Source organism: Pygocentrus nattereri, chromosome 17 (assembly GCF_015220715.1).
Source record: "Pygocentrus nattereri isolate fPygNat1 chromosome 17, fPygNat1.pri, whole genome shotgun sequence".
Classification (NCBI taxonomy): Eukaryota; Metazoa; Chordata; class Actinopteri; order Characiformes; family Serrasalmidae; genus Pygocentrus; species Pygocentrus nattereri.
This window is the reverse complement of record NC_051227.1, coordinates 13,529,738-13,557,704: the sequence shown is the minus strand read 5'-3', so window position 1 is coordinate 13,557,704 and position 27,967 is coordinate 13,529,738. Positions and strand designations below refer to the sequence as shown.

General features: G+C 40.6%; 1 protein-coding gene across 4 annotated transcripts in view; it reads left to right on the top strand.

The window, feature by feature from the left end:
• Window positions 1–27,967, top strand: part of LOC108432463 (zinc finger protein GLIS1) — a 59,624-nt gene that overhangs the window by 29,074 nt on the left and 2,583 nt on the right. For 2 of the 4 annotated variants that reach the window (XM_017706290.2, XM_017706287.2), the window contains exons 4-9: window positions 3,024–3,185; window positions 12,191–12,301; window positions 17,158–17,290; window positions 20,801–20,951; window positions 24,812–24,948; window positions 26,776–26,886. In XM_017706290.2, coding sequence (XP_017561779.1) covers window positions 3,024–3,185; window positions 12,191–12,301; window positions 17,158–17,290; window positions 20,801–20,951; window positions 24,812–24,948; window positions 26,776–26,886 — 805 coding nt within the window. The remainder of the gene's footprint in view (window positions 1–3,023; window positions 3,186–12,190; window positions 12,302–17,157; window positions 17,291–20,800; window positions 20,952–24,811; window positions 24,949–26,775; window positions 26,887–27,967) is intronic. The other 2 variants (XM_017706291.2, XM_017706289.2) reach the window with 2 other exon arrangements.

Genomic DNA, 27,967 nt, shown 5'->3' with positions numbered 1-27,967 from the left:
TGTTTCTCTACACTCCTTTTCCTCCTGCAGCCCTGCCTCACTATCCCTAGCAGAGCTTCATCCTTTCAGCACAGCGTTTTAGCTCCCTGAGCCATTTTAGCACTGTTCTACTACCTCTAACGTGCTAGATATAACATAATACATCAATCAGGCAGAACATTATGACCTTGTTTCTATGCTCGTTGTCCATTTTATCAGCTCCACTTACTGTATAGCTGCACTTTGTAGTTCTACAGTTACAGACTGTAGTCCATCTTTTTCTCTGATACTTTGTTACCCCCTTTTACCCTGTTCTTCAGTGGACAGGACCCCCATGGACCCTCACAGAGCAGGTACTATTTGGGTGGTGGATCATTCTCAGCACTGCAGTAACACTGACGTGGTGGTGGTGGTGTGTTAGTGTGTGTTGCGCTGGTCTGAGTGGATCAGACACAGCAGTGCTGCTGGAGTTTTAAAACACCTCAGTGTCACTGCTGGACTGAGAATAGTCCACCAACCAAAAATATCTAAGAACTCCAGCAGCACTGCTGTGTCTGATCCACTTGTACCAGCGCAACACACACTAACACATCACCACCAGTGGTGTGTGTCAGTGTTACTGCAGTGCTGAGAATGACCCACCACCCAAATAGTACCTGCTCTGTGAGGGTCCATGGGGGTCCTGACCACTGAAGAACAGGGTAACAAAGTATCAGAGAAACAGATGGACTACAGTCTGTAACTGTAGAACTACAAAGTGCAGCTATACAGTAAGTGGAGCTGATCAAATGGACATTGAGCGTAGAAACAAGCAGGTGGTCAGGATGTTATGGCTGATCAGTGTATGTTCGGTGGGAGTATTTATGCCTCAGTGGATGTCCATGTTGATCAGCATTTAGAGACTGTAAGAGCATCAGCCTCGTCAGAAATGTAAATAAACTACAGCTTGTCCAGCAGTGTGATATTATATGTATCAGCAGCTGCAGCTTTATTACTGTTACTGGCTCTCTCTGTGACCTGTTTCTAACCCTAACCCACGGTTTTATGTTTTACAGTACTGTTCTGAAGGATTTGGTGCTAAAGGCAGTGAGAAAGTGCTCTGTAAAGCCATTTATATAGTTGGCAAGAGCTTATTTAATATTAGAATAAGGACAAACAAACAAACAATCCATCAATTGCTTTGATTGTATGTGAGAGTGATTTTAACTCTTTAAAGATCTCTGCTGGAGGAAGTCCAATGTTTACAGTTCCCACCCAGTACCTGTTTTATCCAATCAGTCCTTCATTAAAGTAAATCTGATGGAACTGAACAAATCCGTGCGATGCCTGGAAGTCAGGAATCAAACCTGTGATCCTCTAACCTACAAGTAGCGCTGTCGCCTCAAAGAAGGAAGGCTCTGGGTTCGATGCCCCGACCGGGTAGCCAGAGTCCTTTCTGTGTGGAGTTCACATGTTGTCCTTGTGTCTGCTTCACTATGTTTACATGGTTCTTTGCATGTTTACATGGTTCTTAGCCTTTTCTACAGAACCCTTGAAGAGCCATCTTTTTTAAGCATGTATGTCAAAATAACTAGTGGTTAAATTTGTTCAATAGTATCAATACACACCTAAAAAAGATGATTCTTCAAGGGTTCTTTAGGAAAGGCAATGGTTCAATTTAGGACCACGAGTTCTCAACAGAACATCTTTAAAAATGGTTCTGTGTCATCAAAAAATGCTCTGCTATTAGTACAATGTCAAGCTTGCAACAGTAGAAGAACCATTTTTGGTGCTATATAGAACCATTTTCAAAAAGGTTCTACATAGAACTATGTACAACACATTCTCCAGTAATCTGAAGAACCACTTCACCATGATTGACTTTACACTTATTTGTATTTATTTGAGTGCAGGGTGGCACAGTAGGTAGCGCTGTCACCTCAAAGAAGGAAGGCTCTGGGTTCGATGCCCCGACCAGGCGACCAGGGTCCTTTTTGTGTGGAGTTTGCATGTTCTCCTCATGTCTGTACAAAACCCTTGAAGAACCATCTTTTGTAAGCATGTATGTCAAATTAACTCATGGTTAAATTTGAATAGCACCTAAAAGTAATGACGTATTTTGTGATATTTTATTTTTATTACATTTTTCATATTTAATGACTTATTTTGTGACACTTAAAATAAAGATGATTCTTCAAGGGTTCTTTAGTAAAGGCAGTTGTTCAATTTAGCACCATGAGTTCTCAGCAGAACCTCTTCTAAAATGGTTCTGTATCATTAACAAGTGTTCTGCTATTGTTACGACATCAAACTTGTAACATAAGTCTTTTTGATGGTATATAGAACCATTTTCAAAAAGGTTCTATATAGAACCATATACAACACATTCTCCTGCAATCTGAAAAACTATTGCACCATGCTTAAATGTTTCTTTGCCTTTAATAAAGAACCCTTAAAAAAACATCTTTTTTGTGTGCCTGTCAAAATTATTTGTTTCAAATACACTTGTAAAAAAGATGGTTCTTCAAAGGTTCTTTAGTAAAGAAAACATCTCTAAAGAACAGTAAACATGCAAAGAATCCTTTGCATGCTTAAAGGGTTCTACAAACCCATAGAGAATGTATGGTATATGGTTCTATATAGAACCTTTTTGAAAAGGGTTCCATATATATCACCATAAAGGATTATGCTATTGTCACCATACATGCTTGTAACATGGTGCTATACCTTTTCACAAATAGAACCATCTAGGGCACTTTCTCCATCAATCTGAAGGATTTCACCAGACGAAGGACCCTTTAACCATGCAAAAGGGTTCTTTTAGTGTTTATGGTTCTATGTAGAACCATTTTCTTTACTAAAGAACCCTCAAAGAACCATCTTCTTTGAGAGGGTAAGTCATTATTTCAAGCTAGTAAGTCAGTAAGTCACTATAATTGATACTACGTCATTATTTTGAGAAAGTAAGTCATTTAATTCAGAACTAATTTACATAATAAGTGCTAGATAAGATGCTTAGTGCCTGTGCTGAATGTACTGATCTGTGTGTTTCTGTTTCTGTGCAGTTCGAAGGCTGCAGTAAGGCTTTCTCTCGGCTGGAGAACCTGAAGATCCACCTGCGGAGCCACACGGGCGAGAAGCCATACGTGTGTCAGTATCATGGCTGCCTGAAAGCCTTCAGTAACTCCAGCGACCGCGCGAAACACCAGAGAACCCACCTGGACACGGTACACTATTATTTACTATATTTAGGATAGTTTTACTTGAGAAGACACCATTTTTTGCAGCATTTTTTCCACCACTGTGAAGTCGTCTGAACCATTTCACACCAAACCCCTCTGAATCTCTCTGTTTACATCTGAACACTGAATTATAAAAATAGGTGTAATTCCCCTTTAATCGGCACAGATGCCTTGTTGTAATGTTGCAATTAATTAATAAGCAGTTAGGCCACAGGCAATATAACAGCAATAAACAATAACAGTAACACTTTCTATGAATGTCACGTTTGTAAGCTTCTATAAACACATTCATAACATGTTATAATGCATTCATAATGCATCATAAACATGGATATAAGTATTTATAAAAATGCATTGCACATTATAGCCATGCTGATTATGAATTATAAATGAACATAATGCATTATAAGTACTGTTCATAACAAATTATAAGAGCTTATGAGCTGTATTTGTCTGCTCTAAGTAAAGTGACGCATACTGCATTAGAGCCTCCTCCAGTGTTAAGAGTGAGGCTTCAAGTTGAAGTATTTACTGAAGGATTTACTGAAACACTAAAACACAATAAAGCTCATTACAGGCTTCAGATGTCAGAGTTTAAACTAGTGCTGCCATCAGTGTTTCACCCAATGTGGGAAAGTCAATCTACACCACTGTTAATGTGCACCACCGTTAGCCTGGCACTAACTTAACACTGCTTACAATGCATTATAATAACAATCCATAATGTGTAATAAACATAGCTATAGAGTGTAATTCATTTTTAAAAATATTTATAACCATATTTATAATGCCTTATGAATGCATTATAACATGTTATAAATGTGTTTATATGAGCTTACAAACGTGACATTCATAGAAAGTGTTACCAAAATACCATACAGATTCTTTCTGAAAGCTGTTCTGTTTCTCTTTTTCTTCTTTTTTGGCCTGTTTCACCTTCTCCGAGTGCTCCCGTCTTTCTCTCTTTCTCCTCCTCTCTGTGCTGCCTGACATTAGGTACATATCAAACTAATAAGCTCGGAATAAACAAGCAATGGAAGTGTTGATCTGTCATGTTTTCCATGCGGAGTAAAGCGCTTTAATAACAGGGTTTTGATTTACATGCACGCTGCAGTACGAAATGCCACGCAGAGAAAGCACTGATATCTCCTTTCACTTTAATGGCTGGAGGCTCAGGCCGCCCGTCTCTCTCTGCTCACTGTGTGGCTTTCACACCAGCTAATCAAGCCCCAGAGCTGCTGTTTTTATCCACGATTCCCTCTCACACTTCAGTCAGCAGCGTGCATTCACTCACAGCGGAGTGGTTTCATTGAAGGGCCCATATTCTGCATTTTCGTGTAGTTTATTTTTTGAAAAAAAGAAAGTTTGTGTGGATTTATGAACACAAACAGAACCAAGCCAACTGTTTTTGTTACTGTGCCTTTAAGACTGGTATGTAAATGAACTCTATTCTGATTCGTGGCCTTGTATTGAGCCTCATTTAAAACGCGGTTTAGCCTGAAACGCTCCCTATAACTTCAGTGTGAGTGGGTGGGGCTGAACTGCTGTAGGCTCACCAGTATATATGTAAATGAGTTGTTTTTGGTGACATCATGATAACAGTGAAGTGCAGGGGGGGTGGTTGGGGAACGGTACATTTTGAAGCATAATGTTTATATACTGCATGACCTGTTCTTATTTCCAAAAAAGTGAGGTAAATTTGTTTCTCTGTGACTTTATTAGTCCCACAACGGGGAAATTTCACCTCCACGTTTTGACCCATTGATGCAATGGAACACCACATACACACAGTAGTGAATACACACACTAGGGGGCAGTGAGCACACTTGCCCAGAGCAGTGGGGAGTCCTATTTACGGCGCCCGGGGAGCAGTTGGGTTTAGGTGTCTTGCTCAAGGGCACTTCAGCCATGTCGGGCCAGGGGATCGAACTGGCGACCTTCTGGTCACAAGGCCGGTTCCCAAACCTCCAGCCCACGACTGAAGCCCCTTGGAATCTTTAAAAGGAAAATATTTGGTGTCTGAAGTTTGCATCTTCAGTTTTTAGCTGATGTAGAAAACATATCATGTGTAACAGCTAACACTCTATAAACAAGGACTGAAGCAGAGCTAAATAACACCTCTCTAACCACCTCCACTCAGTCTGCAACTCATTTATTTGATTTCAGTTAACTTTTAATAATATTTTGGAATGTTTTAGCCATTGCTTCACTTTTATTATTGCCAAGTTATTGTTTTACATCTTCTATTATTTTATTTATTTATATAAACCTTTCTATCAATGTCACATTTTTACGCAACACATTCATAACATGTTATAATGCATTTATAAGGCATCATAAACATGGCTATAAATATTTATAAACATGCATTACATGTTATAGCCATGCTTATTATGCATTATCATTTGTTAACATAATGCATTATAAGTAGTGTTCATAACAAGTTATGAGAGCTCGTAAGTTGTATTTGTCCGCTCTAAGTACCTCCAAAATAGTAACTTTATAGGAGAAAGAAAAACATGCTTTACTTTTTAAAGTAAGTCAATGGAACCAGACATCTTTTCACGTCATTTTGGGTCGTTTCTTTTGGACTGGTTATCAGGAAATTTACACACAATGTAAAAAGCGGTAGGTATTTTCAGATTATGCCAAAAACTGAAAAATGAGGTTTTGTTCTGACAGGAGTGATGTATAATTATGTAATTAGCATTTCTAATTATAAGTAATTAGGAATGCTATAATGAGCTGCAAAGTTTTAACCATCACTGTAAATAAATAACTCTACTACATGAAGTTAAGACCCCCTGAATAGACCATTAAACGAAATAATCTAATATGAAACCAGAGGAGAAACGATCACATCACCAGGTTCTCTGAGCTTCACCAACCACACGACCATATCTACACATAAACATCACACAGACAATAAACATCACACAGACATGAGCGTGGATCACTGCGTTCCCTCCGTTATATAATCCTAACCCACTTTCTGAGTCAATATTATTGAAATAGTGTAATTTTGTACAGCAAGCAAGCAAAGTTTACAGCAGGTGTTGTCACAAAGCAGCTTTACAGAGTTAGGGTCAGTATTACAGAAAGAGAAAGAAAATCTGGGTCCGAGCCCCCATGAGCGTCATCAGTAGTGACAGTGGCAAGGAAAAACTCCCTGAAAGAGGAAGAAACCTTGAGAGGAACCAAGACTCAGAAAGGGGAACCCATCCTCCTCTGATGGACACCGGACAGCAAAAATTATTAGTATAAAGTATTATGGTACAAAGTGAGAAAAACAGGTGGGCACTAGTTAATTAGATTAGTTTATGATTAGCAGCGACAGCAGCATCTGAGGGTGAGGACTGCACAGCGTCTTACATACAGCAAGAAGCTCGGTGGTGGTCAAGCCCGCCCAGAAGGCGGGCGAGCAGTGGCACCTGATCAAGGCAGAAGAGGCAGCAGCACCAGATGCACAGGATGGGCAGCTGATCAACTCGGCAAAGAAAGGAAAGAAAAACACAGAGTCAGTTCTGTAATGAGTGACTGACCACAGATTACAGTGTTAACAGAGCAGCAGAGACTCCAGCAGGTCTAGATCTGACAGGGAAGACTAATCACCAAAGGCTTGTCTATAAGTTTTTAGCCTGCACTTAAAGACTTACAGTCTCTTTGTTAAACTCTGTAATGGTACTGAATGCAGTCCAGCAGCGATGCTGACCACCCCAAATGGTGGCGCTGTTGACGTGCCTGGCTGGACCCAACGTAGCACCTAGGCATCTACAACCCCAATTCCAGTGAAGTTGGGACGTTGTGTAAAACATAAATAAAAACAGAATACGATGATTTGCAAATCCGTTTCAACCTATATTCAATTGAATACACTACAAAGACAAAATATTTAATGTTCAAACGGATAAACTTTATTGTTTTTTGCAAATATTCACTCATTTTGAATTTGACGCCTGCAACACTTTCCAAAGAAGTTGGGACAGGGGCATGTTTACCACTGTGTTACATCACCTTTCCTTTTAACAGCACTCAGTAAGCGTTTGGGAACTGAGGACACTAATTGTTGAAGCTTTGTAGGTGGAATTCTTTCCCATTCTTGCTTGATGTACAACTTCAGTTGCTCAACAGTCCGGGGTCTCCGTTGTCGTATTTTGTGCTTCATAATGTGCCACACATTTTCAATGGGAGACGGATCTGGACTGCAGGTAGGCCAGTCTAGTACCCGCACTCTTTTACTACGAAGCCACGCTGTTGTAACACGTGCAGGACACTTTTCCACTTTGCGTCAGTCCATCTCAGATGAGCTCGGGCCCAGAGAAGCCGGCGGCGTTTCTGGGTGTTGTTGATATGTGGCTTTCGCTTTGCATGGCAGAGTTTTAACTTGCACTTGTAGATGGAGCGACGAACTGTGTTCACTGACAATGGTTTTCTGAAGTGTTCCTGAGCCCATGTGGGAATATCCGTTACAGAATGATGTGGGTTTTTAATGCAGTGCCGCCTGAGGGATCGAAGGTCACGGTCATTCAATGATGGTTTTCTGCCTTGCCACTTACTTGCAGAGATTTCTCCAGATTCTCTGAATCTTTTGATGATATTTTGGACTGTAGATGATGAAATCCCTAAATTCCTTGCAGTTGCACGTTGAGAAACATTGTTCTTAAACTGTTGGACTATTTGCTCACGCAGTTGTTCACAAAGTGGTGAACCTCATGCCATCCTTGCTTGTGAATGACTGAGCCTTTCAGGGATGCTCCCTTTATACCCAATCATGACACTCACCTGTTTCCAATTAACCTGTTAACCTGTGGAATGTTCCAAGCAGGTGTTTTTTGAGCATTCCTCAACTTTCCCAGTCTTTCGTTGCCCCTGTCCCAACTTATTTGGAACGTGTCGCAGGCATCAAATTAAAAATGAGTGAATATTTGCAAAAATCAATAAAGTTTATCCATTTGAACATTAAATATCTTGTCTTTGTAGTGTATTCAATTGAATATAGATTGAAAAGGATTTGCAAATCATCACATTCTGTTTTTATTTATGTTTTACACAACGTCCCAACTTCATTGGAATTGGGGATGTATATCTATGAAAACACATAGAAATATTGGGAATCCCTGTGGTGTCAATCCTGACTTCTAGCCTAACTCTTAAAGGTAAAGTATCGAGATGGTTCAGTCGTTGGTAATCCAGTCTCTCCACTGTAATGATGATTTGAAGACAGTTTCTATGTCAGTGAGGCACTTCCCTGCTCGAAAAAACAGCAAAATCAGCTGTCACCATGTTGTGATTTGGATGCTGGTATGCTGGTCAACCAGCGTGACCATTACCAGAACCAGACCAGCACTAGAACCACATAAACCAGTTTAGACCAGAATGAAACGGTTGCTGGTCTGTGCTGTTTTATTCAGGAGGCTTTGGTTCCTCATGGCAATGTTAGCATATCTGCTTTCCTACCAAACTAACAGTGGTGGACAGTAACTGAGTAAATGTAATTAGCTTCTGTACTTAAGTACTTTTTTCATGTATCTGTAAGTTTTTCCATTCTTTTTACTTTTGATACTTAAGTACATTTGAAGGTAAATACTTTAGTACTTTTACTCAAGTGGAGGTCTAAAGTTGGAACTTCTGCTTTTACAGGAGTAATATTTTATCTTGGGTGTCTCTACTTTAACTCAAGTACAGGGTTCGTCCACCACTGTTCAAAATGGGTAGTTTCTCAAACGTTCCTCTGTCCTTCATGGTAGATCCTTTCCTCAGCTTTAAAGTGAAAGATCAAACTCAAAGAGGCTGTAGGATGCGAGTTGGCATGTTTACCACAGATGTAGTGATGGCTAACTCGGCTGTAAAACTAAAGAAGCAAACGTCTGACACCAAACACGCCTTGGCTGTCGGGAAAACTGGGTAAACGAGATTTTCTGCTGAGCTGTTCCTCCAATCGCTGTCAGCGAGAGTGCGACAGCAGCGGTGCGTGGGCTGTAAATCAGTGTGGAAAACATCTGCACCGAGCGAGAGGGCTCAGTGCTGTTGTCGTCCTGTAATTCCGTGTTATTAACATGAACCGTGTCGTTATTCCCAGCCTGCAGACGGAATGTAAGTAAAAGTGAGCAAGCATGAGTGCATGTCTGAGGAGTTCCCTTCGTCCGCCTGTCTTTTCCATCTCCTCTTCCACCTCCTTGTTTTTACTTGTCTCTCTCGGCTCCTGCAGCTGAAAGGCTGCACACCTGTGAGTTTATTGATTATTAAACATGTTACTCATTCACATTCCATACAGCTCAAGTTTAAAAAGTGGTGCAGAGAGAGATTAATGTTTATGAACTCAGTCGCTGTGCTTATGAGGATGGTATAATGTAGTGTAGTGATTGGTGTAGTATAGTGGGTAGTGGTTGGTATAGTGTAGCGAGTAGTGGTTGGTATAGTGTAGCGTGTGGTGGTTGGTATAGTGTAGTGGGTGGTGGTTGGTATAGTGTAGTGGTTGGTGTAGTGTAGTGGGAAGTGGTCGGTATAGGGTAGTGGTCGGTATAGTGTAGCGGGTGGTGGTTGGTATAGTGTAGTGGGCAGTGGTTGGTGTAGTGTAGTGGGTAGTGGTTGGTATAGTGTAGTGGGTAGTGGTTGGTATAGTGTAGCGGGTGGTGGTTGGTATAGTGTAGTGGGTAGTGGTTGGTGTAGTGTAGTGGTGTAGTGGGTGGTATACTGTAGCGGGTGGTGGTTGGTATAGTGTAGCGGGTGGTGGTTGGGTTGATGTAGTGTAGTGGGTAGTGGTTGATGTAGTGTAGTGGGTAGTGGTTGGGTTGATGTAGTGTAGTGGGTAGTGGTTGATGTAGTGTAGTGGGTAGTGGTTGGGTTGATGTAGTGTAGTGGGTAGTGGTTGGTGTAGTGTAGTGGGTAGTGGTTGGTGTAGTGTAGTGGGTAGTGGTTGGGTTGATGTAGTGTAGTGGGTAGTGGTTGGTGTAGTGTAGTGGGTAGTGGTTGGTGTAGTATAGTAGGTAACATCATAAGAGCGTCTGCCAAAATGCCATAGTATAAATATATCACATTACACCTGTGTGTTTAATCTGCTAGCACAGAGGCCTTTAATAAAAATTCGATAAGGTTCAGTTAGATTTTTCGCTGTAAAGGTTACAAGTTTGATCAAAGTCAGCTAAAGTAGCCTTTATGACAGATGATGCCTGTTGTAACAAGCATTTATAAATAGTTATGTAGTGAAATGTCAATTGTAATGACAAACCTATGTAGGTGTCATGTAGCCTTATGAACAGTACCCTACTGTAAAGTGTTACCGAAATGTTTTGCATATTGTAGAAAAACAGCAAAGACATGCAGCAATATGCAGCAATCTTGTAGGCTGGCTTTATGCGGTGATACAAGCAGTTGCATGCTGTGAGTTGCCTGCAACATAACTTAAGCGCAACTTGACAGTTACAGAGAAATTCAAAAACAAGCTGCGCGCAACATATACAGTTACTCCACTAGTATCAACTTGTGTTTCTAAAACGTTTCATTCTCACAAGTCTGTTGCGGCTGGGTTTCAAATGAGTTGCAGGACACTTTGCATCATGCAACTCAAGAGCAACTTAGTTTTGTGTTTCAAGCTAATAAAGTTGCATTAAAGTTTTAATTTGGAACTAAATTCATATAAAGGCAGTACAAACTTCACTGTTTATATTTGTCTCAAAGAGAATCCAGACACAGAAACTGTGAACACACTCATGACACATTATAATGCAGTTGTAAGGCACTATAAACATGGCTATAGATACTTAAAAAGTTAAGACTAAGAGTTATATTGTTCTTGTTACAGTCACTTTAACTGACTAGTAATGTATATATATATATATATATATACACCGTTCTGTGCGAAAGTCTTAGGCACCCAAGACACATTTTCAAAATCTATTTATGTTGTAGTTTGTGTTTATTTGCTGAGAACAGTGTTACTATTTGAATAAACAAAATTTATAGAATATTAATTAATAATGATTATCAAAAAGGATTTTCAAGCCTCTCCTCGAGGAAGCCCAGTATTATATGTAGTTAAAAAGCAGCTCCTGGTTTGACCAATCAGTGCTTCAGTAAATTGTGCTCATGATGTAATTGATGATATTAACGAGTCTCTGTGGCGGCTGTGAAGGTGTCAAGGAAAAATATGGACCCAAAAAATTCTTGTTACTTTTTATTGTTTTTATGTTTATTTGAATTATGAATATGACTTTATTCTAATGTATAATGTGATAAACTCACTGCTGAGGTCAATTGTTTAAAAACTTGCTTAGATGCCTAAAATCTTTACACAGTACTGTATGTATATATATATATATATATAATCATGTTTGTCACATCACATTTACACAGGAGGAAAGTGAGTGAAAATCTTAGGTGTGTAGCCCCCATTATAGAATTTAAATGCAAAAAATATATAAATATTCAAGAATAAAAAGAAATATATATACATACACACTGACTCTGAATATACACATATACACGATATACACTAGTATTGCAATTCAATGTACAGTTGTACCGTAATAAGTTATGAAATAAAACTATGAAATGTGCTGTTATACACAGTTTTATACTTAAGTATATTTGTATACTTATGACAGGGTATGTTAACAATTCATAATGCATAATAAACGTGGTTATAAAGAGTAACACATTTGTTCTTAATGTTTATATTCACATTTATAATGCCTGATCAGTGCATTATGACATGTTTAATGTGTTCGTAGTTTCTTAAAGACATGGAGTTCATGGTGTTTGTTGTTTCGTGCCTTTAAATCAAAGGCTTAAGGTTATTAAAAGTGTACATGTCAATCAGGTGGGTCTAAACCTTTAAGTGGTGCTGTGTGTTTAAAGCCTAGTCTTCAACTAAATTCCTCTAACAGCGAGGATTCCACATCTGACAGATCTGTTAGTTCAGGACTAAATTAGTCTGTGCCCATTTAAGTGTAAATGACATGTCCTGTTCTGACCTCTGTGACCCCTGATAGAAGCCGTATGCCTGTCAGCTCCCAGGCTGCACCAAACGCTACACGGACCCCAGCTCTCTACGCAAGCATGTGAAGGGCCACTCCACCAAAACCCAACATTCACAGGACCAGGTAACACACTTTACAGGATCCACTGCAAACGCACGATAGGTTAAATTTAGCATTTATCAAATTAATAATACACCTTGAAGAAGGGAATCCTAACAGGTCAGCTGAACTCCTTTCTGAAGTTTTAAGTAAGCTAATATTAAATTGAGCAGATTTTTAAAGAGCCCATGCTCTTTCATTTTCTCCCTGAAGTCCATTGTGTGGCTTTATGTACCATAATTCATTTTTACATGACCATTTTCCAACTTCATAGAGAGCTAAACTGCTTTCCTGACATCATAAGAAACAGTGAATTTAAAACAGGCTGTTTTTGCAGCTTAATTTCCATGTAGGGACTGTATGAGGTGCGAGTGAACGCTACGCTTCGAACTTTAACAGTGTTTACATACTGTATCAAACTGATTTATTCCAAATGAATTGGTCTTCCTGTATATGGGTGCTTTAATTGAAATTAAACTTGCCTCATGCATGCAGCAACATGTCTCCCATTTAAGACAATTAAGAAGTTAATTAAGTTTTTCCCATGAAGAATGATTTAGCTAACTAGCTTTTAACTGTGCTCACGATATTAAGCAGTAATTATTGACTAAATATTATTATATTTTTGTGTTCATGAGGGCACAATAAAATATTACATTTTCATTTTTTACCTGTAAAAAATATGTGTTTAAAATGTCATCTAATTTCATGGTGGTATTTGCATCAAAGCCTCTTGAACCCTCTGCAATACCATCATAAACCTTCAGATCAGTAGGTAATATCAGATTAGTAGGTAATAATAAAATAATCCTCCTTTACAGTAAAATAAAGCTCTGCTGATCGTTCAAAACAGTTTAACAGTAAATGGTCGTAAGTGCTGGAGTTAGTGTAGAACTGCTGATTCACCCTTTAACCCTGAAGATCAGCGCAGACTGTTGGTCACCATAGCAACACAGACAACAGTTTCGCCCAGGTAGTAGCTACGAAACGGCAAAGAGAAAGATTTAAGATGGACATCGATTATTTGGAGACGAATGGACTGATTAGTGTTTATAGTCACTCCAGCTGGTTTCCTGATATGTTTAATCTGCAGTGAGAAACTGACAAACACTAAAAAGTCACAAAGCTGAAATCTCATTCAAGTATTCCTGTTCCACCTTAAATGGTGCAGCAGTTACATTCAGGCACCTCAGGCACCATTTAAGGTGGAATGGGGAAATTAGAACAAGAGTCAAAAGTCGAACGTTGAGAGACATTTTACAATAAACTGTTCTACTTTTGTGGAAAAGTTTCCTGCTAGAGATGTGAGAAAAGCAGCTGTAGCTGAGCTGAAGCTTAAAGCAGAGCATAGCAAGTCTGTGTTTTAATTTAAATTATATTATATTATTTAGTCTATACTAGCACATCAGCACACACTGAGACACATTTACAGCCAAGATGGTAAAACAGACAGAATACATTGTGGCTCCCAAGGTGGTTTCATTTACGTTGAAAGGACAAAAATGACTCTTCTTAACATTTGGGTTGTGACTCCTGAGCAAGGGGTTCATGAGCCTCTCTTACCCCAAATATAGATTTGATATTGTGGTTTCTGACACTGTGTGACACACTGTTATCTGCAGGCATGAGCTAAATCTGCCTACCCAAATGATCCACCCAATGGCTGCTGGGATAGGCTCCAACTCCCCACGCGACCCAGACGGAGAAGCGGCTTAGAAGATGTCTGCGTGTGTGTATAAGAGCATCTATAGTGGAGGCAATGATGGTTTAATGTGATGATTTAGGCATGCCATTCCATTGCTAGCTAAGTTGGCCGTGCAGCTCCAGTGTAAAACTAAAGTAGTGAAATTCAGACACCAAACACAACTGGATAAATTGATTTATCGCCCAAATTTTCCTTTATTGAATTTACAACCATTTGTCACTGTGTTTGCACACTGTGAAATTAGGTCTCTGCATTTAACCCATCTGTGCAGTGAAACACCCACATACATGCACACTAGTGAACACAAACACTAGGGGGCAGTGAGCACACTTGCCCGGAGCAGTGGGCAGCCCTATCCACGGCACCCAGGGAGCAATTTGGGGGTTAAGTGCCTTGCTCAAGGGCACTTCAGTTATGGACTGTCAGCCGAGGGGATCGAACCGGCAACCTTCCGGTCACAGGGCTGGTTCCCTAAACTCCATGCATTGCCTTCGCGTGCCTTCTACCCTGCAGAAAAGCTAAAATCTTGCTCTGTGCTGCACTGAATCCACTCAGCTTGCACTGGAAAACAATATCTAATTAGATGAGCTCAATAATCTAGTAAACTGAATTATTCTTGTCGGTATGTCTTGTAACTCTGCTCCTTCTTCAGCATCTCGCAATAAAAGGCTTATTGTTGTTTCTGCTTTGTGAAACCGAAGTGGGTGATGTGTGATTTCTCATGGCTTTGGTTCTAAGCAGTAACACATGTGTTCCTGTAACACAGTGGATTATAACGTTCCCCAAGTGGCCCACATGGTGACACGCATTGAACACTGAACACGCCTGCCAGTGAATCACAGCGCAGAGCTCTTCTGCACTGTCAGAGGCTTTCAGGCCTGAGACTCATTATGGAAAGACTGCGTTCTGTGTTAGTGACACACCCAAATTAACGTTTTGTCTGAAACCGAAATTCAAAACGCAATGAACTCAAAAAATGAAAATAGAAGACAATAATTAAAAACTGTGTACATAAAATATCCATCCATCCATCCATTTTCTAAGCCGCTTCTCCTTCAGGGTCGCGGGGTACATAAAATATATGTACTAAAATAACTACAGTGTGTAGCTGCAGAATGAGCCACGAAACTCAGCTTCCTCCGCAACAGAGAGCAGATCATTATTCAAGACAAAGAAATCCACTAATCTGTTCGTGACTCTTTGCTCTTTGTCTGTGGTTTTGACTGTTTATCATTCCATAAACTGAGTGTACAGATGGCATTGGCGCTCACAGGGACTTTCCTTTTTGCTTCTGCTGTTTTGCTGTGTTCTGTGTAACAAGCCGTATTTTCAGGTGCTATCAAACCTGCAGTGGGGAAGTTCTTCCCAAGGAGAACATCCAAATCATTGAATTCAGGTGTTCCAATCACTTCCATGGCCACAGGTATATAAAGCCAAGCCCCTAGGCCTGCAGACTGCTTCTACAGACATTAGTGAAAGAATGGGTCGCTCTCAGGAGCTCAGTGAATTCCAGCGTGGTACCGTGATCGGACGCCACCTGTGGAACAAGTCCAGTCGTGAAATTTCCTCACTACTAAATATTCCACAGTCAACTGTCAGTGTTATTATAACTAAGTGGAAGCGATTGGGAACAACAGCAACTCAGCCACGAAGTGGTCAGCCATGTAAAATGACAGAGCGGGGTCAGCGGATGCTGAGGGGCATAGTGCACAGAGGTCACCAACTATCTGCAGAGTCTCAAGAATCACTACAGACCTCCAAACTTCATGTGGCCTTCAGATCAGCTCAATAACAGTGTAGAGAGGTTCATGGAATGGGTTTCCATGGCCAAGCAGATTTGGGTTTACATCACCAAGCGCAATGCAAAGCGTGGAATGCAGTGGTGTAAAGCGCCGCCACTCGACTCTAGAGCAGTGGAGACATGTTCTCTGGAGTGATGAATCACGCTTCTCCATCTGCCAATCTGATGGACGAGTCTGGGTTTGGCAGTTGCCAGGAGACGGTAGTTGTCTGACTGCCTCGTGCCAAGTATAAAGTTTGGTGGAGGGGGGATTATGGTGTGGGGTTTTTATTCAGGAGTTGGGCTCGGCCCCTTAGTTCCAGTGAAAGGAACTCTTAAAGCTTCAGCACCAAGAGATTTTGGACAATTTCACACTCCCAACTTTGTGGGAACAGTTTGGGAACGGCCCCTTCCTGTTCCAACATGACTGCTCACCAGTGCACAAAGCAGGTCCATAAAGACATGGATGAGCCAGTTTGGTGTGGAAGAACTTGACTGGGCTGCACAGAGTCCTGACCTCAACCTGATAGAACACCTTTGGGATGAATTAGAGCAGAGACTGTGAGCCACACCTTCTCGTCCTACATCAGTGTTTGACCTCACAAATGCGCTTCTGGAAGAACGAGCATAAACACACTTTATATATATAGAATATATATATAAATATATATATATATATATATATATATATATATATATATAGACTTATATACATATATATATAAGAAAAAGCAAATATATACACAAATTCACTAGTATAGTACAGTTGTACAGTAATAAGTTATGAATAAAAAATATATACTGTTGTACACATTTCTGTATGTGCAGCTAGTGAGTCTGAGGTAGATAAATAACCTTTAGAGACCCTTATTAGTCCCAGAACCGGAAATTTCATCTCTGCATTTAACCCATCTGAGCAGTGAAGTGCCTGGGGAGCAGTTGGGGGTTAGGTGTCTTGCTCAAGGGCACCTCAGTCAAGTACTGTCGGCTCAGGGATCAAACAAGGCTGGATCCCTAACCTCCAGCCCATAACTGCCCCACTGAGATGCAGAGTACACTTGGGATAGAATACTGTTATAGAAATCTTCCAGATTATGCATTATATGTTGGGTTTTTTCTGCACTTTATTATTCTAATTTCTTCTATTGTGATAATTTTTTATTCGTTTTTATATACATTTTTACAGATATGTGTGTAACCGTTTGTTACTGTTTCTCATCTTCATTATCATTAACATTGTAAAGTTTTAGAATCAGTCATCTTGTTTCTCTGGTCAAAACTGTCACTGTGTTTTTGGCCAATATTTTTGGTGGCTGAAATTTTGTTGTATCTTTTTTCTGTGCACTTTTGCCAGGTGGAAATGAATAATTCTTTTGTTCATCTCTGTTTCATCAGCAGCAGCTTTGTTTGGAGGCAGAGCCGGAAGGCATGGAGGATCGACTGACCACCAGCTCTGTCCATTTACTACATGCATCTGATCAGATGGAGCCCTGCTCTCTCTATGAGCTCCAGCAAAGCAGTTTGACTGGTGAGTCCTGAGACACCTTACTTCGGAAGTACTTAAACTCCAATTTATACAGTTCATCAAATTAATGTTTCTCAGCGGGAACATCTCCGAAGAACATCATACTGCTTCCTGCAGCTTGTTTTCTTCCCACAGTGCATCCCATTACAAGTTTAATAGGGGACTTGGGCCCAATCCCATTTCTTATTTCTTTTTTTTACCCCTACCTCTTGTTTTTGAGTTGCCTCGTGGAGCTGAGCTACAGGGCAGTGGTTGAGCTCTTCCCTCTGAAATGGGACCCTCAAATAAAAAGAGCAACACTTCATTAACAGCTACTAGTGCTGCTCTGTAGGTGACCCTGCCCATCTGCAAGGTAAAGTTCAGCTCCTTACTGCTGACTTTAGTAACATTTAGGGATCATAAGCCTTCAAAGAGGGGGGCAATTATTTATTATTACCCACCCCTAATTCTTCAGTGATGTGAGGCCAAAGTCAGCTATTTGCCAGCTTCTTGTTCAAATTTTCCCATTCCACCTTAAATGGTGTATCAATTTTGATGCTAGAGGCACCAGAATGTAACTGCTGCACCATTTAAGGTGGAACAGGAAGAACCTTTCCTGTTCCAGCATGATTAAGACCCAGAACACGAAGCAGCTCCGTAAAGGCCTGACTGGGTGAGTTTGGTGTGGAAGAACTTGAATGACCCTCACACAGTCCTGACCTCAACCCTATCCAGCACCTTTGAGATGAACTGGAACGAAGATTCTATCAGTGTCTGACCTTACAAATGCTCTTCCCAGAAGAGTGGAAGCTGTTATAACTGCAAAGGAGGACCAACTCCATATTAATGCCTATGGATTTGGAAAGGGGCGTCCCAACAAGGTCAGCTGTCCGCATCCATTTTGGCCACATGTTGTAGATAAAAGTTACTTTTTAGCCGTGTAGCTCCAGTGCAAAGGTAAAGAAGCAAACATGTGGACTACAGTTGAGGTAAGAAGGGAAAACTGAGCTGATTTTCAGTGCTTTAAACAGTTTTCATCAGAAGCACTCATTGTGCAGCAGCTCTTCCAGGGTTTAACACACAAAAGCATGTAAAAACCTTGAGATTCTTGTGAAATGGTTCCTGAAAAAGAGCGATGTGGCCAGTTTAAATAAATGTTTGTGTAAATGCCAGTTAGCATTAGCGATGGCAAGGCAGAAAGGCTGCAGACTGGCGGCTATTTTCCCTCCTCGCCTCACTTTAGCCCTGCACACGTTTTCTGAGATCAGTTCTTCCAAACCCATCAGCGGTGTGTTTACCCAATTACTGCACTCGTCCTTCCCGTTTTCCATTCCCTCCTTCAGCCCCTGAAGCCAAGTCAAGAAGCTGTCAGGTGGGCTAAAGCGCGTCAGAAACCAAAATCCACGTTGACTGAAGGAGATGAGGGGCTGTTTAGCTGAGAGGCTGGGTGGGAAAATAGAAGCCGCATTATTTACTCCAGACTGATTCTGACCAGCGAGAAACAAAATCCCCTCCAGCACTCGAGTTAGAGGACATGGAGAGACGATGACTATCAGCTGGAAGAAATTACTGTCAGATACTCTCAGGGTCTGCATTGTTTATTTGTTTGGACTTTGATTGATGTGTAAGGCGATTTTGTTTTAGTTTTGAGTTCGATTGAGTTTCAGCTATTGTTTTATGATGGATCATTTCTGGCTTGGGTTACAGTAAAACGCACTTCAGTAGAAGTGCTGTGATTCTAGTGGTTCATGGTTTCTCACAGTATTCAACTCTGTTTCATCATAGCAACAGATGTATCTACAGTTTGGTTCATGTTTAGTAACAGACAGTAGAAACATGACAGACAGGTGGGGGTTGGGGTGCATGCGGGGGTGGCATTACAAGGCTCTTATTAAAACTTATCAGGCCAGTAGCAGCTAATTTACACCAGTCAGGCATAACATTCTGACCACCTCCTTGTTTCAATACTCACTGTCAATTTTATCAGCTCCACTTACACAACTCCACTTTGTAGTTCTACAGTTACAGACTGTAGTCCATCTGTTTCTCTGATACTTTGTTACCCCTTTTACCCTATTCTTCAGTGGTCAGGACCCCCATGGACCCTCACAGAGCAGGTACTATTTGGGTGGTGGGTCATTCTCAGCACTGCAGTAACACTGACAGTATATTCGTGTGTGTTGTGCTGATACAAGTGGATCAGATACAGCAGTGTTGCTGGAATACAAAATCAACTGTTTAGCATCCCCTAGCGACCACCTAAGATACCATAGCAACTGCCTAACAACCACTTAGCAACCACATGGAATACTGTAGTGCCATCTAGGAATTCCCTACCAGCCACCTGTAATACCATATCAGCAGCTTAGCAACTATGTAGCAACCACCTGTAATATGATATCAACTCTTTGGCATCCCCCTAGCAACCACTTTGATAATGTAGCAATTGTGTGGCAGCACCATAGCAACACCCTAGGAAGTCCATGAAACACCATTTCAGCTACATAGCAACCACCTGAGATACCATAGCAACCATCTATCAACACCATAGCAGCCACCCGTGTTACCAGCAGCTTAGCATCTATTTAGCAACCACCTGTGATATGATATCAACTGTTTGGCATCCCCCTAGCAACCACTTAGATACCATAGCAACTGCCTGGCAACACCATAGCGACACAATAGCAAGTACATGGAACACCATTTCAGCTACCTAGCAATCACTTGGCAACACCTTAGTAAGTCCGTGAACACCATTTCAGCTACCTAGCAATCACCTGGGCTACCATAGCAACCACTTATCAACACCCTAGCAGCCACCTGTATTACCACAGCAGGAATGAAAGAAGCACCTATAGAGTCTTTATGTAAGAGTTGCATGAAAGATTTTGAATAATACACAAATAAAAGTGGTCTGGAAAATGCGTAGTTCACTCTAACTACTGCTTAATAAAGGAGTAATAAGCAGCAACCTCCAGCTTCTGGCTTCATAAGGCTTAATAAGCATTACAAGGGCATTATTATGGCTCTTTATTAGTTTTTGCTGAAATGCTACACTCTTTAAAAAGATGGTTTTTCAAGGGTTAGATATAGAACCATGAACACTCAAAGTACCCTCTGCATGATTAAAAGGTTCTTTGCACCATGAAAATGTTCTTTGGAGTGATAGAAAATGTGCATGAATGCACTATAGACAGTTCAACATAGAACCTTTTTGAAAAGGGTTCTATGTGGCACCCAAAAGGGGTTCCTCTGTTATTACAAGCTTAACACCACAACAATAGGAGAACCCTTTTGGATGCTATCTATAATCATTTGTCAAAAAGGTTCTATGTGGAGCCATTTTCAGCACACTCTCCATACATTTGAAGAACTCTTTAATGATTTAAAGAACACTTTAATCATGCATAGGGTAGTTGGAGTGTTTTACAGTGTAGTTCTACAGTGAAGCTGACCGGTGGAAAGTGCTTTTCTCATGGAATGGTCAGGTTCATCGCTTTGTTGTGTGTATAATGATGTCCTGCTCTCTCTCAGCAGTGTTGTCAGAGAACAGTAACAGTAGCAGAAGTCCAGCAGTGTCCGGCAGCACAGCGCTGTTCCAGACATCCAGGAACAGCAGCACAGAGCTCAGTTTCCCCCAAAACCTGCCGGACCCTCTACATAACAACAAAATCACTCAGAACAGGTGGGATTCAGCATTCTTTAATTGCTAGTTACTGGAGTCCCATTGATACATCAGCTGGTTGATAATGTTGGGCAATATTGGTGACTCACAGTTTCGTCAGTGCCAGTGAAAATATTGCAGATAATTACTAACTTCATGGCTGGTATTTGAACTCATGGAACAAGTTCAGGCGTGAAATTTCCTCACTTCCACAGTCAACTGTCAGTGGGATTATAACAAAGGGAAACAATTGGGAACAACAGCAACTCGGCCACGAAGTGGTCGGCCACGTAAAATGACAGAGCGGGGTCAGTGGATGCTGAGGGGCATAGTGCTCAGAGGTCGCCGACTTTCTGCAGAGTCAATCACTACAGACCTCCAAACTTCATGTGGTCTTCAGATCAGTTCAAGAACAGCGTAGAGAGCTTCATGGAATGGGTTTCCATGGTTGAGCAGCTGCATCCAAGCCTTACGTCACCAAGCGCAATGCAAAGCGTGGAATGCAGTGGTGTAAAGTGCCGCCACTCGACTCTAGAGCAGTGGAGACGTGTTTTCTGGAGTGACCAATCACGCTTCTCTGTCTGGCAATCCGATGGACGAGTCTGGGTTTGGTGGTCGAGTGTAAAGTTTGGTGGAGGGGGGATTATGGCGTGGGGTTGTTTTTCAGGAGTTGGGCTCGGCCCCTTAGTTCCAGTGAAAGGAACTCTTAATGCTTCAGTACCAAGAGATTTTGGACAATTTCATGCTCCCAACTTTGTGGGAACAGTTTTGGGATGGCCCCTTCCTGTTCCAACATGACTGCGCACCAGTGCACAAAGCAGGTCCATAAAGACATGGATGAGTGAGTTTGGTGTGGAAGAACTTGAGTGGCCTGCACAGAGTCCTGACCTCAACCCAACAGAACACCTTTGGGATGAATTAGAGCGGAGACTGAGAGCCAGGCCTTCTCGTCCTACATCAGTGTCTGAACTCACAAATGCGCTTCTGGAAGAACGGTCAAAAATTCCCATAAACACACTCCTAACCCTTGTGGAAAGCCTTCCCAGAAGACTGGAAGCTGTTATTGCTGCAAAGGGTGGGCCGACATCATATTAAACCCTATGGATTAAGAATGGGATGTCACCCAATTTCATATGCATATGAAGCCAGACGACCAAATACTTTTGGAAAGCTGCTGAGCTGATGTGGGTGTTTATGGTGATTCACCAGATTCTTGTTCGAATTTTCCCATTCCATCTTAAATGGAGCAGCAGTTATATTCTGGCGCTTCAGGCGTCAGAACAGCTGGACTGTTTAAGGTGGAATGGGAAAGTTAGCTAGCTAGCTACCGAGATGTTATCATGCTATTAGCAATATCTTTATGCTTGTTATGAAGAAAAATGACCAAAATAAACTGAAACGACATTAAACTAAGATAAAACAGCGGTTATTATATTATAATATTATTATTATAGTTATTATAATTCTTAACAGAGAAATTTCTCACATTTGTGGATTTCTTTGGTCTCTTGTTCAGTCGTCTTGCTGGTTTTTCTCATATCTCTCTGTTTGGAACCTCTGAAAAACCTCCATTTGGAGGATCATGTAGCCCCAACACTTCACCCCACCCCTCTATCTCAGAAGCGGGACACCCCACCTCTAGACGTGAATGCAGAACCCAGAGGGCTAAGGGCTAAGTGGTAGGGGCGATTGGTGAAATGGGACTGGGCCACAGTATTAGAGCTGTAGTCCTCATCTAATACCTGCTCTATCTAACCAGTACTTCATTATGTTAAGTCAGAAGCTGCTGGTGAGTTTAATAAATCCATGTGATGCTGGACGAGAAATCTGGAACCAAACTTTGCTCTTCAGTCTAGCTCACAAAATACCAGCTTCTTTTTTTAAATAAGAAATTCTTGCTTCTTTCTTGCTGTATTTATATTTGTTTGCATTAATTCTAATAGTTTGTGGGCAAAAACACACTCACTGCTGAGATAAGTGTTTTTAAACAATGTGCTTGGGTCACTAAGACTTTTGTGCAGAACTGTGTGTGCCTGAGATTCACAAACGGCTGAAGAAAACAGCTATAAATTCAAGAGTTAATGGATTATAACTACTTGGATTAAAGTGAGATTAGACATGTATGTATGACGTCAGAGGCTTGTCATGTCCAAACGTTTTTACCAGCAGCTGTGAAGTCGGCGTTCAGATGGGAGTGATTTGTCACTGGAAGGCTGCGTCTATGCTGCGTACACTCAGCCTGAATGTGGTTCTGTTCGTAAAAGCCACAAGCTGGAAAGCAATAATCATAAAACAACACTCAAGGTTTTATGACAGAATGTCAGTTCGGACGCTCTCTAATGATGATTAACGTGATGTGCAGTTTTAGAGAAATGCAGCCAAGAGCGTCAACAGCCTGAGTAAAGTGGCTCCCGCATCGTTTTTTTTTTTTTATTCCTGGCCACTTTATCAGAAACCCCTCTCTTGTAGCACAAGTTGGGTGTTTCTAATAAAGTGGCCAGTGAGTGGAAGCACAAGGTGGGTGTTTCTAATAAAGTGGCCAGTGAATGAAAGTATAGGGTGGGTGTTTCTAATAAAGTGGCCAGTTAGTGGAAGCACAAGGTGGGTGTTTCTAATAAAGTGGCCAGTGAGTGGAAGCACAAGGTGGGTGTTTCTAATAAAGTGGCCAGTGAGTGGAAGCACAAGGTGGGTGTTTCTAATAAAGTGGCCAGTTAGTGGAAGCACAAGGTAAGTGTTTCTACTAAAGTGGCCAGCGAATGAAAGTACAGGGTGTTTCTAATAAAGTGGCCAGTTAGTAAAGCGCAAGTTAGGTGTTTCTAATAAAATGTCCAGTGAGTAGAAAATGAAGTTAATGCAGGACTTCATAGGAGATCCTACAGTCTTAGTGTCACTAAAATGTAAACAGTGGTTGATCACTGTGATTCCTGTGAGTTTTGGGGAATTCAGTGTGATTCTGATATTCCTAATAGTCCGAGTGCGTCAGTGTCCTGTTGCTGATGTTGGCGATGCTCTTGTCATAGCCTGACACTGTAGCACTCCCTGGATTTGTACTTATGCTTAAAGGCCTCTTCTTACAGAACGTCCGTTTCTACCCATCCTATGCCTGAATAAATGTTACAAATGGCTTGTGGTGTTTATCCTCAGGGAACGCCATTATTATTGGAACGCTCGTTCATTCCGAGTGTTTTTTTAACGTAATTATATTTACTTTGCATTGCGTTGTCAGAATTGTGACAGAATGTGGTTGTACGGAGTAAATTGGGCCCTTTTTAGTTGTTTAATCTGCTGTTGGAGTGTTCGGTGCTACATCATTACTGTATGTGTGTTTAGCGATCGAGTGATTTATCAGACTGAGCTGTTGTGTTAAAGGAACAGAGGAGCTCAGTGATTTAAAGTGGGCTGCTCTGTGTTCATTTTCCAAACGTCCTCGTCCATCAGCGCTTATTATGGGTGTCAACATTGCGTCACAGAGCTGTAATGTTTAAAATGGGTTTTTAGTGGTTTTTAGTGGAATGTGGGTTCAAATATGCCACTTAGGAAATCAATAACAGATGGAATTTGACCAGGGGTGCTCAAACTTTTGCATACAACTGTGTGTTCTGATAATTCAGAGGCTTTCATGACATATACAAGTTTTATGGAAGTAAATAATGTTTAACCATGTGAACTGTGATTATTATTATTATTATTGTATTGTGTCTAAAACTATATAAATGAATAACTATGCCTCTCTTCAGAAGGCACTCCAGTTGTACTGTAGAGTATTTTATATTTAATATTACCAGTATTTCTATTATTTTTATGCTCATATAAATAATGTATTTATTCAAAGCTGCAGTGGTCACTGCTGTTAATCACTTACAATGCTCCTCTCCTCTCAGACTGACCTGTCCACTCTTGTATGGAAGCAGTTCAACCAGCCGTCCAGAAGATCAGCAACCAGCCAAAGAAACACCCTTCATCAGCACAGCTCAGAGACCAGACCTGCTTCACCACGAGCGCCCTGTACTCCAGCAGCGTGAGCAGCAAAACAGAAACACAATAAAAGCCATTTTAGTTAAAGCTGGTGGTCCATCACCTTTTTAAACGGCATTTTCATCAGTTTTTCAAATTCTCTGCATAATTCAGTCACTGAGATGTAATCAGAGGGGTTCAGAGTGGGTTTGGTGTGAAATGGTTCAGATGCCTTTACAGTGGTGGTGATAGGAACCAGGGGTTGCCATGACTACAGCACAAATAGGCATTTTATTTACCATCCAGAACCACCAGAGAACCTACATATCTTCAAACCTCGTATCTCCAAAATGGTAACTTTACAGGAGAAGGAAAAAACTCACTTTACTTTTAATGTAAGTCAATGGAACCAGACATCTTTCCAAGTCATTTTGGGCTGTTTCTTTTGGTCCATTCATCTTGAAATTTACATATAATGTAAAGAACAACAGGCACTTTTAAAACATGTCAAAAACTGAAAAACGACAAAAATGGAGATACAAGGTTTAGTTCTGACAGCAGCGATATGTATATTATTAATCATATTAAATAAGCTTAAAAAGTAACTATCCACCAGGAATTGATTTTAAAAATACACCGTAGACCAAAATCTTCTCTAAACTATCATAAAACAGCGTCTCAGTCATCAGGCAGTGAATTCAGAACCACCTCATGTAGGAACTTTCTGAGAGGAGCTTTTAGAGGCGGATTCGTTGTGCTGTGATTAATTGGAGAGCTCATTTGCATATTGTAGCCTTCTGGGATATCAGTGTTGCGAAGGCTTGCATCACAATGACAGCATCTGTGCCTCACTAAAGGGGAATTCCACCGAATGCTCAAAATTTCAGCATAATAGGATACATAATGCTGATGATGCTAAAATGGTGATAAATCGGAGAAAATAGGTTTTCTTTGTGGACTGTTTTGCCTTAGAACACCCTGCATGTGTCCATCCACCATGACTGGATTTTAAAAAGCAACAACTGGAACGCTTTGTTATGATAGTCCACTGTAAATGCTTAGTAGATGTTCAGTTTATCTTTGAATAACATTCACCTTAATGCCAATTAAATGGAACTGAAACTAGTCCTAACCATAATGTTGTTGGTAATCAACTATCTCTAAAAAGGTAATAATGTAAGCATCTGTTGATGGTCTACAGGAGAATATTCAAAGAAAATGTGACTTCTGCTTTTAGAGGTGGATGTCTGGTTCCTATCACCACCACGGAGAACAGTTCTCACTCTAGAACAGAGCATTTCACCCCAAAGCACTCTGAACGACTCTGTTTACTTCTTAACCTTTTAATTATGCTGGAATTTTGAAAAAATGAGTGGATTTCCCCTTTCATTAACAGAAATAGTTGCGTTTTTGCCTCAGGGGTTAAAAATCTGTTGGCAGTAACTGTGGAATCTGCATTAAGTCTAGTAAAGCTGGTGCAGTGTGGGTAAAAAGCCACTTTTACAGGCTTTTTCAGGAAGCCCCTCGCTTACAGGAACACCCAGCCCTGCATGAAGAGCACTATTGTTGCTGCAGAGGATTTATGCTTTATTTGCTTGTTCTCCATTGTGAGTGTGGTTAGTTTGCCATAACGATGGTAATGATTTAAGTCTGGCTTCATTAAATCAGCGGCGAACGACTGCTCCACGGCCAGTTAAATTAGAGGAATTAATCAGATCCAACTGATCCTGGACACAGACGTTCATACACAACTGTAAACACTCCATGATTTAAACGATGCTCCGTAAATGTCCTCGATTAAAGTCCACTGCAGTCTCATTAATGAGGAGATGCTGTATTGACAATGAAGACGTGTCTCTCTCTGTAGTCTAACCGCTCGTATCGTTTCCAGCTTTCCACAGCTTTCCTGCGCCACCAGAGCAGAGCTACGCTGAGGGAGGAGACAATCTGCACAGCTGTGAGCTGAACGGATACACCTTCACCCCCAATTTCACTCCAGCTGGTGAGAGAGAAACATTAGAAATCATAAGAAACTAGAAAGAAACTAGAAAAGGTAACACTTTCTTTGAGTGTCACATTTTTAAGCATCTATACACAAATTCATAACATGTTATAATTCATTCATAAGGCATTATAAACATGATTACAAATATTTATAAACATGTACTACACAAAACTACACTTTATAACCATGTTTATTATACATTATGAATTGTTAACATGATGCATCATAAGTACCGTAACATGTTATGCAGTCGAGCGCAGTTATTGTAATTTGGTTCTAACGTCAAGCGCTAGAACCCTTCACTCCATAACACTACACTACACTACAGTAATGCTGATTTCTGCTAGCACTCTATTGGATATGCAGTGTTAAGTTAGTGTCAGGCTAATGGTGGTGCACATTAACAGTGGTGTAGACTGACTTTCCCACATTGGGTAAAACACTGATGGCAGCACTAGTTTAAACTCTGACATCTGAAGCCTGTAATGAGCTTTATTGTGTGTGTTTCAGTAAATCCTTCAGTAAATACTTCAACTTGAAGCCTCACTCTTAACACTGGAGGAGGCTTTAGTAGAGTACACTTCACTTTACTTAGAGCGGACAAATACAACTTATAAGCTCTTATAATTTGTTAGGAGCAGTACTTACAATGCATTATTTTAATTTATAATTCATAAAAAACATGACTAATGTATAATGCATTTTTATAAAGATTTATAGCTATGTTTATGATGCCTTATGAACACATTATAACATGTTATGAATATGTTTACAGATGCTTACAAACGTGACATTCATAGAAAGTGTTCCCCTAGAAAAGCTCAGTTCTGCTGGTGTACAAAGAATTTCGAAAGGAGGAGAACAAAAACAAATAAATACATAAGTTTTAAAAATGGAAAAAAGAAGAAATTAAGAGCTGTATATATTAATATTAATGACATATTTGTTAATTACTGTATTCAGTGTTGTACAAAAGCCACCTTTCATTTACATAATCTCCACTCAAAACAGCCACTAAGTATGAGTTATTCAGTGGTCACTTCCGTTCTTCTCAGGAGACTCACTTTCAGCTCCTCAA